Below are 17,939 nucleotides of genomic sequence, written 5' to 3' on the forward strand. Positions count from 1 at the left end.
CGTCAAACGGCCCTGAGTCGAATGAAGACCAAAGATTTCCCCCAGCTGGTCAGGCTGGCATCTGTCATGACCGTCCAATGCAGAGGAAGAAACGACCTCACGGACCATAGCCAGCAAAGAGATGCCCTGTTAGATGGCCCACCCAGATCAGACAATACAGCAACGTCTGAGACTTGTCCCATTTGGATAAGATCCCCCTCTGCAAGACTCATGTTAAATTGAGTATATGGAACCGCCTCAAAGGTGGCTACCATGAGGCCCAGAACCCGCATGCAAAAGCGCAGAGACGACCAGCAGAGTGAAGCAGCAATCACACCGCAGAGTGAAGCAGCAATCACACCGCAGAGTGAAGCAGCAATCACACCGCAGAGTGAAGCAGCAATCACACCGCAGAGTGAAGCAGCAATCACACCGCAGAGTGAAGAATCTGAAGTTTGCTCGATGGTAGAAACGTTTGCTTTTGCAGAGTCTAGAATCAACCCCAAGTACTCCAGGCATTGGGTCAGGAGCAACACAGACTTCTGGATATTAAAAACATCCAGCTCAACTCTTGTAAGGTCTGCATGGTTGTCTTCACATCTTCCTTCAGTTCTGAGGCCGAAGCTGCCCTCTGAAGGAGACCGTCCAAGTATCCCTTGACTGCGATCCCTCAGCAACGCCAGGACTGCAGCCAGCACCTTGGTGAAGACTCTCGGCGCCGATGCCAGACCGAAGGGAAGTGCCACAAATTGATAGTGTGCATCCGACTGCAAAGCGCAGAAACCTCTGGTGCCTGATGCAGATGGGGACATGCAAGTACGCATCCTTCATATCCAAGGAGGCCAGGAAATCCCCCTGATGTAGTGCAGCCACCACTGAATGGACCAACTCCATCCTGAACCTCCACACCCTCAACAATTGAGGGCCTTGAGATCCAGGATTGGATGCACCCCTTCCTTCTAAGGGACTACAAACAGAATGGAGTAGAACCCCGCATAACCTTTCTGAAGCTGGCACCAGAACCATCACCCCCCTCAGTAACAAGTTCTGTACCGCACCCAATAAGGCCTGTCGACAAGCTGGGAGAAGAGGAAGATTAGAGGGGAAAAAAAAAAAAAAATTCTTTTGTATCTGGACAAAATTAGTTTGCAGACCCACTGGTCGCAAAGAGGAGAAGCCCACCGGTTGGGCGAACCCCCGCCTGACTAAACTTTCATACGGAAGCAGAGCTGTCCACGGGCTTGCGAAGCCTTGTCTCTCTGCGGGAGCTTTGCTGGGCTCACTTACTAGAAACGAGCAGACAAAAAAAAAAAGCCGCCTGTGAGCAGGGAAAAATAATAAATAAAAAACAGTTACTTACCGGTAACATCCTTTTCCAGGAGTCTCAGGACAGCCACCGTAGAGACCCTGGCTTCTCCCCTCAAAGGCTTGGTCCTTGGCTGACAGAAGATCCAATCTGTAGTGCTTTACGAATGTAGAAAAACTGAACCACGTTGCAGCTCTACAAATCTGTTCTGGAGAAGCACCAGCCCACTCTGCCTGAGAAGTCGCCACTGCCCCGGTGGAGTGGGCCCTGATCCCAACTGGGGGTTCTAACCCCATCACATAAGCCTGCTCAATTGCCAACCTTAACCATCTGGCTATCGTACGTTTAGAGGCTCTGGAACCCTTCCTGGCCCCTGAAAATACAAAAAGTGAATCAGACTTTCTGAACTGACTTGTGCAATCTAAATGGACACATCTTCTAACATCCAATCTATGAAAAAATGGATTTGCAGGATTTGAACAGAACGTAGGCAGCACAATCTCCTGGTTTCTAAGAAAACCCGAGGCTACCTTTGGTAAAAAGGCCAGATCAGTCTTAAAAATCAAACTGTCCAAAAAAAACAGAAAAAAAAAAGGGTGCCCTAACAGAAAGGGCTTCAAGTTCACTCACTCTCCTTGCCATAGTGATCGCCACCAAAAACAGTTTTGAGAGTGATCAATCTTAACAGGCAAGACTCCAATGGCTCAAAAGGTTCTCCTGTGAGAACCTGTAAAACTAATGAAAGATCCCATACTGGGAAGGGGGAATTTGACAGGTCTCTGCCTACTTAAGGCTCTAAAGAACCTCACTATCCAAGGGTTTGTTGCTATATGCCTTTCCAGAAATACACTCAAAAGCGGATACCTGACTCTTAAAGGTCCCAAGGGCTAGGCCCTTATCTGCCCCTGCCTGCAGGAACTCTAGAACGGCTACAGAACTGCACACATCAAAAGAGTTCTCTGAACACCCGATATTGAACCGCTTCTAAACCTTCAAGTAAATGGCCTGCGTTTCCTTTTTCCTGCAACTTAGGAGTGGCTACTAAGCAATCCGAGAATCCTTTGCCCTTCAGCAATTCTTCCTCAGTAGCTAGGCTGCAAGGTTCCACCGCTCCACCTGGGGACAGCAGATAGGACCCCGAGAAAGAAGATCCTCCTGGACTGGGAGCATCCAGGGGGGTTCCACAGACAGGCCCTTCACAATGGAAAACCACGGCCTCCTGGGCCAGTGTGGCGCAATGAGAGTAGTGTTCTCTGCCTGAAACTTCCTCAGTCAGCTCTGTGCTAGTGCGTCCACCCCCTCCCCCCTGTTTATGGAAAAGAAGAGGGCTACCTTCACGTTTTCCCTTGAGGCAAAAAGGTCTATCGAAGGAATCCCCCACCTTAGGGTGACCATTTCGAAAACCTATTGTTTCAGAACCCAGTTGCCTTCTCTCAGCGTTATCCTGCTAAGGAAATCTGCTACCTAATTTTGCTCCCCCCCTTCAAATGTATCGCTGAAAGGGATAAGACATTTGCTTCGGCCCACCTGAGGATGGCTTTTTTCCCTGTCTGTTGACATAAGCCACTACTGAGGAATTGTCCGACCGGACTCGCACATGATGTCCCTGAAGTTCCCTCTGAAAGGCCCCGAGTGCCAGATCTACTGCTCTCAGCTCCCTCCAATTCGAGGATCTCTTTGACTCCCTCCTCTCCCAGGTACCTTGTACCAGACGGGAGTCTAGGTGCGCACCCCAGCCTGAGCCGCTCGCATCGGTTGTAACGATACTGGTAAAACCCACTCCAGACCTTGCGACAAATTTGCCCCCTTTCTCCACCAAAGGGACCTCTTGACCTGAGATGGAACCAAAACCAGATGCTTTGTCTACCTTTTGGATTTTCTCTAAGGGAAGGAAGACCTTTTGTTCGGTTGAGTCCAACACATACCCCAGGAAAGTGACCTTTTGGGAACTAAGTTGGACTTCTCCAGGTTCAGAAGCCACCCCAGGCTCACTAACAAGTCTTTTGCTACCTGCAGATCCAGAATCAACTGCGCGGAGAAGGGGCAAACAGGAGAAGATCGTTGAGGTACGCGATCACCGAGACGCAGGAATGCCAGAGGGGGGGGGGGGGGGGGGGGGGAGGATAGCCCAAAGAGAATTGCTTTGAACTACCGGGGTTTTTACTGCCAATCTGAGGAAACGCTGGTGGCTCTCTGCCATGGGAATATACAGATACGCATCTTTTAAATCTATCGATGCCATGAAACAGTCTGGTGGAAGAAGTGCCTTCACCGAGTAAACAATCCATCCGAAAACCGCCTGTAGGTGACAGACATTCAGAGGCTTCAGGTTCAGGATGAGCCTGAACTTTCCCGAAGGCTTGCGAACCATAAAGTTGCGAGAACAGAAGCCTTTGCCTGTCTCTCCTGCTGGGACCCGTACCACCTCCTGTTCCTCTAGCTCCTGAAGAGAGGAAAGAAGTGAAGCAGATTTTTCTGCACATTTTGACAGCTCGGTAACAAGGAGTCTCATGGGGGGGGGGGGGGGGGGGCGCTCTGAAAACTCCAAATCGGTAACCTCTTCTGATGATCCCCAACACAAACTGATTGGAGGTGATCATCTCCCACTGTGGGAGGAAGGCCCCCCAACCTTCCTCCCACCGTGACCTTGTCATTGAGACTTTTTGGACTGTTCAGGAGGGCGAAAAATTGCCCCCCATGCCCTTTGCCCTTTAGCCCCCCAACTTTTCTTCTGCCGATCAGTTCTAGGGGCTTCAAACTTTGTGGACGAGCGTTTGACTGCTCCCCATACTTCCTCTTAACAGGAAAGGCCTTTTTCTTATCTGCCGTGCGATCTAGCACTGCTTCAAGACCTGGCCCATAAAGCAAGTCCCACTGACATGTCTTCAGCCATAAGGCCCCCCTGGCTGAGTTGGTCAGGGCCGTAGACCTTGCAGACATTTGTACAGATTCAGCTGAAGCATTCACAATGTATGCTACCCCCTTAAGCAGCATGGGAAAGGAAGATAGAGTAGTCTCCTTTGCCGTCCCTGCTTCAATCTGTGCCTTAATCTGGGTAAGCCAATATTCCATATTACGAGCCACCACTGTGGCTGCCATGGCAGGCTTAAGATTTCCCTGTGATGAGTCCCAGGCTTTCTTCAAAAGTGAATCCATCTGAAAGTACCCCCATGTCCTCAAAAGGCCAGATCAGCATGTCTGGACACCTGAGAAGAGGTAGCATCTAACCTGGGAGATTTATTCCAGACAAGAGCCTCCCCTTCCGCAAAAGGAAACCTTTGTTTCAACGCACCAGAAAAGAAAGGTTTTCTTTCAGGATCCTGCCATTCCTTCTTGATGGCATCAAGACATCATGAACCGGGAACACCCGCTTTTTCTGTTCCCCCAGGCCTTTGTACATCTGATCGTGGAGTGACAATGCCTTCCTTTCCTCTTGTATACCTAAAGTAGTATAAATAGCTCCCAAGAGCTCCTCCACTATTTCCAGGGAAAGTTTATACCATGAGGTTCTTTTGGATTCCCCATCCAATCCCTCTCCATCACAGTCCCCTTGGGAATCTGAGGCAGCACTGTCAACTTCCTCTCTGGAACCCCCTGGATTCTCCCCACTAGCAGGGGGAACATCCGCTGGGCTAGGTGGTACACTCTGATGTGCTGGTGGAGGAGTGCTCTGGGGCTAAGGCCACTGGAAACTAGAAAAAAAATAAAAAGTTTTGAAGGACTGGAAAGTACTAGAGAGTTCTTTCACAGATGCTGCCAGGTCTACAAAGTGCCTTGGTCCAGGAATCCCCCATAGAGGCTCTACACGAAGGACACTTTTCCTAGAACCATGGGGGGACTTGCTCGTGGCCTTCTGAAATACACAGAAAGAGAGGGCAGCATAAGTTTAAAGAACACCAGCGCTACTTAGAGAACCATCAGGGTCCTAGACACCGCCCTGCCCCCCCCCCCGACCACCAAAGGGGAGTAACACCAGTGGAGCTACTGGTTACCGAGTAAGGGAACGTCTCCCCAGGGTTCCACTTACCTTTGAGTGGCTGGTGCTGTTGTCCCCAGGAGCCGCTCTTGATTCCTCTGCTTCGGACATCCTCCTGCTGAGGAAGAGTGGTACAAAAACGTGCCTCCGACAGCTGCCTGTACAGCTTAGAGAAAGGAGGCCGCTGAATGCTTGGTCCCTTTCACAAACCGCGTCCGGAACCGGAAGACACGGATCCAACGAAGATGTCCGCCCCCACCAGAAATGACATTGCCCGTCATCCAGTCCGGCCTCCAGCTTCATGCCGACTGCAAACACAGGGGGAACTAGGACATCCTGCTGCAGCGCCCCACTGGGCAAACGAACGGGTGGACCTCCCCAAACTTCTTGCTTTCCCCAAGCAAAGTTTGGAGTGCACGGAAAACGGTCAGTACTAACATTCAGCTCCCTAGCCGACCGGACTGCTGAGTGTAGTCAGATAGACGATTGGACTGCCCAGCGGAGCCAGCAAGACAGTCTCCTCCACTTTACACAACATAGCCTTAGCCTCTCCGACTGTTTAGATAAGTTCCTTAGCGGGGTCTCCCCACTTGAGGAAACACCATAACTGAGGGGACGGGGGGGGGGGGGGGGAGGATGAGATTTAAATTGTGAAATTAAAGGCAGTGTTTCCTAAGAGGGGAGGAGCCAGGGTCCCTCTACAGTGGCTGTCCTGAAAGACTTGGGGGGGAAAAAAGGGAGGGGCCCTGCTTACAACAGGGCTCCTTTCCTGGACTGTGGAAGAAAAGTTATTTTCCCTCCAGTAAAGTCCTCAATGAGGTCGTCCAGAGGGGCTCCAAATAACCCCCCCCCGAAGGGCAACTGCGCCGGAGCTTTCTTAGATGTATGGTCCGCTGACCAACACTTGAGCGAAATTAGCATAGAACTATGGCCAACAGACCCTTGAAAGTAGCTGTGCCGCATCACACACACACTTAAGCCCATGCGCCAACTGATCTACTAGTTCCACACACACTTGCTCATTGCTCAACTCATGGTATAATAACTTAACCCATTCAGCAAGTGTGACACCAGAGGCGTGGCTAGCACTGGACAAAGAGCCAACCCTGTCATTGTAAAGATAGGCCAAGCAACCGCCTCGGCCTGTCGGCAGGATCTTTAAAAGGAGACCCTTCCATCGGACTCTTGGTCACTTTATTTAACCTGGACACCAGAGGGTCAACGATCAGAGGTGATGTCCATTTTTCCAATACTCTCCCCAAAAGGGGTAACGCACTGAAAACTGCCTTGGAACTTAAACGCTGTGGCCGTTCCCAGTCCTTGTAAATTAACGTATCAAAATAGGACAGATAAGAAAACACTTTAACGGAGCGGACCAGCTTGTAAGACCCAAACGGGACAGATACCTCAGCGGATGCCCCCACCATATCCTCAATTTTCAAAGTATCCTGCACCGCCGTGATAAATGCCCCCCCCAGCACCTTCTCATGCACTGCAACAGACGCAGAAGATTCCTCCTCACTGTCCGAAAGGTCAGGAACCGCCTCATCCAAACCTTCCAGACAGGGGCAGAGAGTCTGGATCAGAGATGGAGAGGGAAGGGGGAGTTTACCCACCTTGCGCCCACCACTTCCACTCTGGAAACAAACGACTCCAGGACCGCCAGCAAAGCGTCCAGGGGCACCACCGACCCAGAAGGGCTGACTGCCATCACAGGGGTGTCTGGGTGAAGGGCACCTGCTTCGGACGCCATGCTGTCCCCGCTCGCCTGTTACCACCCGGGACCGACTGCCCACAAGGGGAAAGGAGAGTAAGGACCCCCCCCCCCCTCCTAGCTGCCACAGACTGAGGTGTTTCCAAGAAGGACACGCCACCCAACCACCTGTAGATGCGTACAGCCACGAGGCGATCTGTGTGCCATCCGCGCTTCAATACTCCAGTGCTAGATGCCACAGAAAACTCCTTCCGCAGCTACAGGAAAAATTACCGCGTCTCAGATTAAATGACTAGCGCCTATGGGTAAATGCCTGCTGTGCCCATCCCCACCTCAATAGCGACCCCACGAGGAGGATGAAAAGGGGAGGACATGACCCACAATCGACCCCCCCTCCCCCCCAGGGAATCCCAGCCACTCTGTGTCCAGAACAGTGGAGCACATACTTTCCCCTCCTGCGGGGATTGCTGGGCATACTCCCAAACAGATTCACCTCCTGCCTTGACTGAGTGGCTATCGGCACTGACCCAGAACGCAGGTGCCTGGTCATATGTGCCCCTGCAAGATACTATCTTGCTGGTCCAGAATGGGGCTCGTCGCAGCTGACCCAGCACGGAGTTATGGTCTGCACATGCTCGATAGCCAGGCTGGGAAGACAAGGATCCATAATAGCCAGCCTGTTACCCAGCTTCACAATCAATTGAGGATGCATAGTCAGAAAAAGGAAAAAAAAATTAAACAAACAGAAGTTAAAGAACCACCGGTCCCAGCAGAGAGCCATGTCCTTCTAGACTAGGTAGAAAAAAAAAAAAAAAAAAAAAAAAACGGAGCTGCCTGTAGCAGAGTGGGGTGTTATTGCCAGTAAGGACCGCCCCTGGGTGGTGCTGTGCTTTTGTTTTTCTGCCTAGTCCTACTCCTGATAAGACCCTAAAAGGTCAAGATTGAAGTGCTGTGCGCCAATGAACAAAAGAAAAAAAAAAAAAAAAAAAAACTTTTATTGTACAAGCATTCGTTAAAATCCCTCTCCCACACACACACCATGTTTTATATATTGTAACCGCAGCAATTTTCCCAAGACCACTCCTTGGTAGTTAGCGGGCTTTTTTAAATCAGTGCCATTCTACTGTAGCGCTGGATAATTATCCAACGCAGTGTTAATCCCCACAACATTTATCTACTTTCTATAAGCTCCCTAATCTAAACAAAGGTTATGAACAAATACCATGTGTACACAGGTTACCTGGTATGTACTTCCTATAATCTATAACCTAATGCAGAATCTACCCATCTACACTTCACCCATTGGGTATGCACCCCAATTAAATCCCAGGACACAAACCCATGTCAAATTTAAAATATGAAAATTTTTAAGATGCATACATGCATAGCAGGAAAAAAATAAAAAAAATATACTCCATATTGATAAAAATAAACACACACAGTCTACAGTTAATCACATATGCCCCAATAAATTCTGCTTAATGTGACCCACATAATGCTCAAGTATTATCTAAAATGGAGAACCAAATCCAAGCCGTATAACCATCCCTTTCTTTTAGAATCACAATTCCTTGGGAGGTACATGATGCAGTATAATTTCATAAAAATAAGATTTTTGTACTCCCCGTAAAATCCTTTTCTCTGAAGTTCATTGACACAGCTTCATTAAAATCTTGACCATAGGGTTATCGCGCCACCTTCAGGAGAGGACTAGGCAGAACATATAATACATGTAGAACTATACAATTCTGCCCAGGGGGCAGTCCCTCTGGCTATAACCCCTCAGCCTGCTTCCTGCAGCTCAGTACGTCAAAAAGCAGTATAATGTAAAATAGGAGGGGTGGGTGCTGTATCCTTCAATGAACTTCAGAGAAAAGGATTTTACGGTGAGTACAAAAATCCTATTCTTCCGTTCACTGACTTTCACAGCTCCATTAAATCTTGACCGCAGGGACGTCCAAGCAGTGTCAAAACAGCAAACCATCTCACCCACAGTCAGAGGCGCTCCTCAATGGAGGAGTTGTCAACTGAAACGACCGCATCAGAATGCGTTTACAACCAAAATATAATTCTTACAAGAAAAAGTGTAAATGGCAACGATTACACGCCCATCTGCAAAACTGCAGCCAAAGCAAGCATCTGAAGATGCACTCACATCAACTTTGTAGAACGCTTGATGTCAGAAAGCCAAGGAGGTCCCAATTGCCCGGTGGAATGGGGCGTGACGTGACAGGAAAGGGGGCACTTGCCCCTTCAAGACGCAAGCCTGGACCACGATCTGTCCGAACCACTGCAAAATGATGGTTGAGCAGACAGCCAGCCCTTTTTTCGGGAAATCCCCCGAAAAAAACAGAGTCTGACTTTAGGAAGGGAGCCGTGGCAGACATAGTGCCACCGCAGGACTCAGCACCCTGACCAAGTGCTGAGCCGTTCTGTTACAGGTGCCTGTGTCAGCTTCCAGGTGTCCAGAGAGGGAAGAAAAAATAAAATAAAAAAAAATAAAAATAAAAAGCGCTGTTCTGAGCTACAGGGACCAGCACTGAGGATAAAAACTGCGTGAGCTACAACAAAATGGCCGCCCTGTATAAGGGACAAGCACAGGGGAAATGGCTGCTGACCATGCTTTCCACAGAGACACAAAGAAAATTGCCGACAAGCAACTGTACACAGTGAATGAACAGAGATAATGGCAGCAGAACACCACTAGGGTGACAGCACATGCAGAGCCTCCAGACACCCAAGGACACAGGCAACCAGCACAGCCCCCAGAGCCCTCCGGAGGATCCCTGCCTCAGGTACACACCACTCAGCAGCCCAGCCATGTGGGGGGGGGGGGGGGGGAATAGGGACAGGGAGAGAAGAGCAGGAGAAGCGGGACCCCTAATCAACCTCCCATGGAATGCCCAGCTGCTCTGTACTTAGAGACATCCCATCACAGACCTACTGCTGAGCATTACAGGGTGGCTGCTGGCCACGGCACACTGACAAAGCCATCGGTAGCCTGGTCAGGTGTGCCCCCCCCCCCGGAGCCTGAGGGGCATGTTGTGGCTGACCCAGCGCGTAGCTAGGGTCTGCACAATTTGGATGGCGAGGCTAGGGAGACTACAAAGATCTAGATTATGCAGCCTGTCACCCAGCCGGCTGTTGATAGCAGATCACAGGATCTTCAAATCTTGCGCAAAAGGCAAAAAGCCAGACATTCCCAGGACCGATAGTCCCTCGGGGAACCTAGGTCCTTCTTCACTAGGCAGAGAAAAAAATAAATAAATAAAAAACCTGAGCTGCAGGAAGTAGGCTCAGGGGTTATTACCAGAGGGACCACCCCCTGGGTGAAACTGTAAAGTTCTGTTTTTCACATGTATTACATGTTCTGCCAGTCCTCTCCTGAAAGTGGCGTAATAATCGTACAGTTAAGAGTACTGGAGCGGTGTCTGAATGAACGAAAGAGAAACTGTTTTTAGCGCAAAAAAATAAAAACAGTGATCAAATACCACTAAAAGAAAGCTATTTGTTAGGGTGCAACGTCACATGATCGCAGAATTTTCAGTTGAAGCGACGCAGTGCCGTATTGCAAAAAGTGCTCTGGTCAGTAAAGGGGTAAATCCTTCCGGGGCTGAAGTGGAGTTAACAAGATTCGATATTTCTTCACACTTTTGTAAACCTTTTATTTTTTTCATGTGAACACTCTAAAGAAAGGACAATTGCTTTGCTACAAAGTAGTGAGTGTACAGCTTTTATAACAATGCAAATTTTGCTGTCCCTTCAAAATAATACAGCCATTAACGTCTAAACCGCTGGCAACAAAAAAAGTTTGTAAAAATTTCCAAATTAGGCCCAAAGTGTCAATATTTTGTGTGGCCATCATTTTCGAGCACTGCCTTAATCCTCTTGGGCAGGGAGGGCACAAGAGCTTCACAGGCTGCTAGGCGAGTCCTTTTACACTTCTCCATGACGCCATCACGGAGCTGGATGTTAGACATTGCACACCTCAGCCTTTCACCTGAGTATGCCATTCAATAGGGTTTATGTCTGGAGACATGCTTGGTCAATCCATCACTTTTACCCTCAGCTTCTTTAGCAAGGCAGTGGTAGTCCTGCAGGCGTTTGGGGTCCTTATGTTGGAATACTGTCCAGCAGCCCAGTCTCCGAAGGGAGGGGATTGTGCTCCGCTTCAGTAGGTCACTGAATTCAGATTAGTGCTAGATGAATGTCTGTGTTAAGAGTTATTTTGAGGGGACAGCAAATTTACATTGTAGCAGTGTCATTTCTTCAGTGTTGTCACATGAAAAGATATAATAAAATATTTACACAAATGTAAGGGGTGTACTCACTTGTGAGAATATTATATATATTTCCTTTGCAGTTTCTTTGAATATGTCAGGGTGGACTCCCAATTTATCACCAATAATCAAAAAACAATGCGACACATTCTCCAATGCAATATTTTTTCCTCTGAATAATCTTCATATAAAGACAAAGTGCAATGCACTACTGTACAGTTACAAGCATACCATGCATCAGGCTTTGTGCAATGATCTATACAAAACTTCAGATATTTCTTTCTACCAACATCACAGGGTGTTACTTAACAAGTGTATCCCATAGCCACTCCAGTTAACCCACAGACAATCTAGTGCATTCCCTATACTGCTAGTGTGCAAATACCACAAACCTTTATATGAAGATTGTCTTGATGAAGATTATTCAAAGATAAAAAGAAAAATTTTGCATTGGAGAAAGTGTCCCTTTTTTTGATTATTGGGCATCCACCCAGGTTTCTCAGGTTTGGTATTAAAATTTCCAAGTCTGTGCACCTCTAGTAATCGACTAAAAAGTAAACTTCCTTTTCAATCTGCAGCTCTGTATTTTTTTGCAATATGGCTACCTGGAGGTTTTCTGTGTACAGAAAGTGCCTCCCCCCCAGAAGTTAGCCCTTAGATATAAAAAAAATAAAATAAAAAACAAACACACACACACACACGTCTGATTTCAAGCATCCCCTGCAACAATGTCATACGTCACATGGACACAGGCAACTCCATCAATTCACATTGGACGTGTGTGAGCCAAGCTTAAGAGAAATGTAGCTGAGGCAGCTGCCAGTCCAGGCATCTGGGTAGATCCAAACCATGTGGTCAGGATCTTTTCAGAGCCTGGGCCAGGGGGAAATGCAAAATAGCTTTTGGCTTCACTTCTCCTGTAAGAGCAAAGTGCATTTCACGCAGATCAACCTGTATTTTTTTTTTCCTAGTGTCTTCAAAGTTATTACAGGGATTATAGGTTTTTTCTGAGACTTTGAGAATATAATTTTTATTCAACTTACTGGCTCTTCTACTTCCCCAGTAGTATGCTGTGCTTCAGCTTGCAAGTCAATAGGCGGTGCATCTTCCACGATTCTCTGCACAGACATCTGAATGAACTCGTCAAAAGAATCAAGCTGCTGACGCACCAAGCCTTTCTCGTCAAAGTAGGAACTGGAAATGAATTTGTAAATGGTATTGGTTTAGCAAAGAAAGGTTTAAAAAGTCTTAAAGAACAAAAAAAAAAAAAAAACTTAAGGACCTATGTCAAAGGGGTTTGGATTTCTGTGAATGGGCAAATGCAACTTGTATTTGACAATAGTGCTCCTACAAAAGGATTCTGAATTGGCAAGCTCTTTCAACCCTTCCGCTACCAGAGCCATTTTTCCATTTTTTGCACTTCCAAAACTAGTGGTGGGCCGGTGCTTCCGCCTCCATAGCCAGAGAGAAACCAAAAGTCTCTTGCAGCTGCCCCTCTGCCTGGGATGGGCAAGAAAGACCTCCAGACATCCCTCTGTTAGGCAATCCTTCACTATTAAGGCTCATTTCAAAGGTCTCCTGCTCCCACCTAGGACTATTCCTCGTTTGCATACACTGTCTTCGAGTATGCAGCGGAGGGACATGGAAGACAAAACATGCTTCAGCCAGCCCTTCCAGATAATTTCACCACTGACAGGCTTCAGATGATTCTGACCTTAATTTGAAACATATAATAACCGCTATTCAAGGAAGTTAGGGGGGAGGAAGTTACTTACCGGTAACCTTTTTTCCAGGAGTCTCAGGACAGCACATTTGAGGCCTCAGCGCCTCCCTTCTCGGGAAACACCGCCTCCACCAGATCTTTAAAACCACTCCCTCCAGCTTTTGCATGAGCACCTCTAGCCAGACTAGGGAAACAAAGATGCATCATAAAAATTACACATACCTGATGCTCTCATGTCCTAATGGTAAGACCTTATTTTAGGTGGGTACTGGTGCTGTCCTGAAAGACTCCTGGAAAAAAACATTACCATTAGCAACTTCGATTTTCCCTTTCGTCTTTCAGGACAGCACACTTAGAGGATAAGCGAGCACTTACCCTAGGGTGGGACTACTGCTTACAGGACTTTACGCCCAAAGGCCTGGTCCTGGGGCAGACAATAAGTCCAGTCTGTAGTGCTTAACGAAAGTCTTAAAACTTGACCACGTTGTTGCTCTGCAGATCTGCTCAAGTGTAGCACCAGCCCACTCTGCTTGTGACGTTGCCATAGCCCTAGTGGAATGGGCCCCAATACCTCCGGGACCTCCACTCACTTTGCTATGTATGCCTGACTGCCAACCTAATCCACATGGCTATCATTTCTACAGGCTTTGGATCCCTTCCTAGCCCCTGAAAAAGAAAAAATTAAATCGGATTTCCTGCAACTTGTGGAAGACATGTTTCTGTTCCCTCACAGGATTCGAACAAAAAAGTGGCAAAAAGGCCAGATCGGTTTTAAAAAATAATCCGATCTGGAAAAACCTGAAGGAAAGGCGCCCTCCTCGAGAGGGCTTCTAGCTCACTAACCCTTCTCGCGGTAGTGATGGCTACCAAAAAAAAAATAAAAAAAATGTCTTGAGGGTTAAAAATTTTCACCGTACAAGAACTGATAGGCTCAAAAGGATCCTCTGTAAGAGCCTGCAATACTAAAGATAGATACCAAACTGGAAAGGCATGGAAACTGACTGGTCTCCATTTAAACTTTTAAAGAACCTGGAAACTCAAGGATTCGCTGCCAGTTGCTGTTCAAGAAAAACACTTAAAGCAGAAAACCTGTCCTTTAAGAGTACCGAGAGCCAGTTCCTCATCTGCCCCCATCTGTAGGGACTTTAGTACTGCTACTGGACTATGAACGTTAAAGGAGCTCTCTGCACACCAGTAATTGAATTTCTGCCATACTTCCAAATAAATCCTGCGTGTCTCTTCCTTTCTAGAACTCAGAAGAGTCGCTATCAACCCCTTGTTTTTTCAGCAACTCCTCTTCAGTAGCCAGGCTGCCAGACGCCACCTCTCCACTTGAGGGGAGCAGATTGTCCCTTGAAAGAGTAGATCTTCCCTGACCGGAAGTATCCAAGGCAGTTCCACCGCCAGCTTCTTTAGAACAGAAAACCAAGGCCTCCTGGGACAGTGTGGAGCTATCCAGATTAGGGTTGTATCCTCTAACTGGAATTTCCTCAGAACTGCCGGCAACAGCACAGGAGGGGGGGTGGGACATAGCACTTGGCAAAAGGCCAACTCTGAGAAAGAGCATCCACTCCTATTGCTCCATCCCCCCCCCCCCCCCCCCGATTCAGAAGAATAGAGGAGCTTTTGTGTTTCCTCTTGACGCAAAAAGATCCAAACACAAGCTCCCCCACTTCTGGACAATCATCTTGTAGATTCCCAGTTTCAGGACCCAGTCGCTCTCCCTCAGCTTCCTCCTGAGGAAGTCTGCTCTCTGATTTAGCTCTCCTTTCAGGTGTACTGCTGATAGAGAGCACACTGACCTCTGTCCAGCTGAATATTGCTTCTGTTAATGAGCAAAGGGAGCCGCTTGTGCCTCCTCAGCAATTGGAATGGGCAGATAGGTGTCCCTTAGATCTATAGATGCTATGAAGCAATTTGTTGAACTTGTTGGTCCAGACTTTCTGGGAGTTTTTGTGGGAGAGTCTTTTTAGACTCTCCCCCCCCCCTTTTCTTTAAGGGAAAAGCCTTTTTATCTACTGTTTCTATTAAGGACAGCCTCCAGGTCTGGACCGAACAGTAAATCCCTGTGAAGGGAATACCACAAAGCTTGATCTTTGACGCATTGTCCCCTTGCCATGTTTTTAACCAAAGCGCCCTTCTGGCTGAATTAGCCAAGGCAGAGGATCTAGCAGACATGCGGACCGACTCTGCTGACGCATTCCGCTATGTATGCGACTCCTTTTAAAAGCATTGGAAAGGAGGACAGAAGCATTTCTTTTGCGGTCCCCGCCTCAATATGGGCTTTTATATGAGTCAACCAATGCTTATGTGCCACCACTGACAGCCATGGCAGGCTTAAGATTGCTTAAAGAGGAATCCCAAGATTTGAGGAGAGAATCCATCCTCTTGTCAATAGGGTCTGCTAGCATACCCATAGCTTCAAAGGCCAAATCTCTCAAGTATCCAGAAAGACAGAAGGCTGCATCCAGTCTAGATTTGTTCCACACAGCAGATTCATCCTCTGAAAAAGGGAATCTGCGTTTCAATGCTCTAGAAAAGAATGGCTTCCTCTCTGGGTCTCGCCATTCTTTCCTAATGGTGTCTACCAGAACCTCATGGACCGGGAAAGACCCTTTTCTTCGGTTCCCCCTAGACCTTCATACATCTGGTCATGGAGACTGGGATTTTTTTTCTCCTTTTGGATACCCAGTGTAGTGTGAATAGCTCCCAGGAGCTCTTCCACTTCCTCCAAGGAGAGATTGTAACAGGAGGATCTGGAGGACTCACCATCCACCTTCTGACACTGAAGAGTCTGATGATTCACTGTCAGGATCATCCTCTAGTGTCGTTCTGCTACCCCCAGGTTACCCTTCATTATCAGAGGAACCTGCCAAGGGGCCAGGTGTGACATCTTGCTGTGCTGGCAGAGGATAGGCTGAGGGTTGTATAGGCTGAAAATTCTCAAAGCCTTAAAAGACCGAAAAGTGCTGGAGTGCTCTTTAACAGAAGCCGTCAGACCAGAACTTTGTTCTTCAGCACGATCCCCAACTAAGCCCTCAATACAATTCCTGCATAACACTTTCCCCCAGGATTCCCCTAACACCTACATAGGGGGCACTTCTTCTTGGACCCTTGTAAGAGCTTAGATTTTTCCCATGGACTTGTCCCGCAACAAGAAAAAAACCCCACCAGCAAAAAATCAACACCAGGAGTGCACCCTCCCAGGATCAACCACCACCAGGGTCCCAGACATGCAACTCCTCCCCTCTCCAAGGAAGGGAGTTAACTCGTGGAGCTAAATGGGAAATAGTAAGGGAACACCACCCCAGGGTTCCACTTACCTTAGAATGGTTGGTACTGGCATCACCCGGAACCGAACGGGAACCATTAGTCTCAGACATCCCTTCGGTCCTAACGGTCGATTCGTCACAAACCGCTACTCTTAGCTGTCGCTACGGCATGAATGGGGCAAAGACCAGCTTTTGCACCGTTTTGGCATCCCAGGACTGGAACCAGAAGTCGCGGGTGAACGGGACGTGACCTCTCCCGCCAGAAAAGACATCGCCCGTCATCCAACCCAGCCTTGGGCTCCATACTGGCCACACTAACTAGGGGGAGACACGGACACTCCAGCAAACACCTTCCCCAGGCAGTGCCAAAAACGAACGTCCCAGGCCTACGCTTTCCCCAAGGATGGGACGTGCCAGATAATGTAGGTAACGGACTCCCCAGCCCTGCTGCAATGTATGAGAGATCTCAATCTCTCCGGCCATCCCTTCAGCCAGAACGAACTTTCCGCCTTCAGGATAACACTGGACTCAGCCTCCCCAGCTGAATTAAAAACCAAGGTTCCTAGCGATGTCTCCTCGCCGGACGAAACACCAAGACTGAGGGGCTGGAGGGAAGGAGTGGTTTTAAAGATCTGGTGGAGGCGGTGTTTCCCGGGAAGGGAGGAGCCGAGGTCTCAAGTGTGCTGTCCTGAAAGAGGGAAAAATTATTAACCGTCCAGATTCTTATGCGGCAACAAGGAACAAAGGATCAGCAGTGTAGAAGATGCTATTAATCCACTTAAAGTGGTGGTAAAGAAAAGGTTGTTTATATCTTCATACATCCTATGCATGAAGATAAAAGGCCTTGTGTGCAGCAGCTCCCCTCAGCCACCCCAATACTTACGGGAGCCCCATCAAGATCCAGTAATGTTTGTGGAGCGTCTCAGGTGCCCAGGACTCCCCTCATTGGCCGAGCAACGCAATTGTCTCCCGCTACGGTCAAAGTCAGCCAATGAGAAGGGAAGGGGGGCAGGGCCCAGGCTCCATGTCTTAAATGGACAGAGCTGAGGCTCAGTGCCCTCATAGCAAGCTTACTGTGGGGGCACTCAGCAGGGAGGGACCAGGAGCACCAAAGAAGGACCCGAGAGAAGAATCTGGGCTGCTCTGTGCAAAGCCACTGCACAGAGCAGTTAAGTATAACACGTTAACAAAAACAACTTTAACACTTTAACTGCTTTAACATACCACTCAGCAACAAGACAGGGGTTTTGTTTTTACCAGAGTCTGACATTTATAGGCTTCTACATCCATTATAGATTTCATCTTTAGTCTATACTTTATACCTCCACAACAGAGTTATATTATAGTTGCGATTAGGTATCTGGATACTTTCTATACCTCCATTTGAGATCTCTAGATTGCTTGTCTGCACAAGTAAAATTATTCAGATGGCCTGAGACACCGAATAGAGTTGTATCTAAACAATACTTAGCGAAAGCCATCTTTGACCACGCGCCTCTGGTTTTGCAATTACAAGTCTCTGGCCCTGCTGGTTTTGCATAGCTGGCGCATGAGCCCTTTCTGACTAGCTGATTTCATGGTGTTGTATAAGTGCAAGGATGACATGAGACCATTTTGGATTGACAATCAAGATGTTACAGAAGGGGTGCTTTTAAATCAGTCATGAGAGGCCCCTATGTGAAAAGAAGT

At 48.0% G+C, this 17,939-nt stretch overlaps 1 protein-coding gene across 2 annotated transcripts in view; it reads right to left on the reverse strand.

The window, feature by feature from the left end:
• Window positions 1-17,939, reverse strand: part of POLR2B (RNA polymerase II subunit B) — a 726,171-nt gene that overhangs the window by 678,639 nt on the left and 29,593 nt on the right. The window contains exon 3 of one of the 2 annotated variants that reach the window (XM_077475736.1): window positions 12,299-12,449. The exons of the other annotated variant lie outside the window; for it this stretch is intronic. Within the exon in view, the coding sequence (XP_077331862.1) occupies window positions 12,299-12,449 (151 nt within the window). The remainder of the gene's footprint in view (window positions 1-12,298; window positions 12,450-17,939) is intronic. 2 annotated transcript variants of the gene reach the window in all.

The sequence above is a fragment of the Lithobates pipiens genome, unplaced genomic scaffold (genome assembly GCF_037356315.1).
Source record: "Lithobates pipiens isolate NorthernLeopardFrog02 unplaced genomic scaffold, aLitPip1_a1.2 Scaffold_13, whole genome shotgun sequence".
In the NCBI taxonomy this organism is placed as follows: Eukaryota; Metazoa; Chordata; class Amphibia; order Anura; family Ranidae; genus Lithobates; species Lithobates pipiens.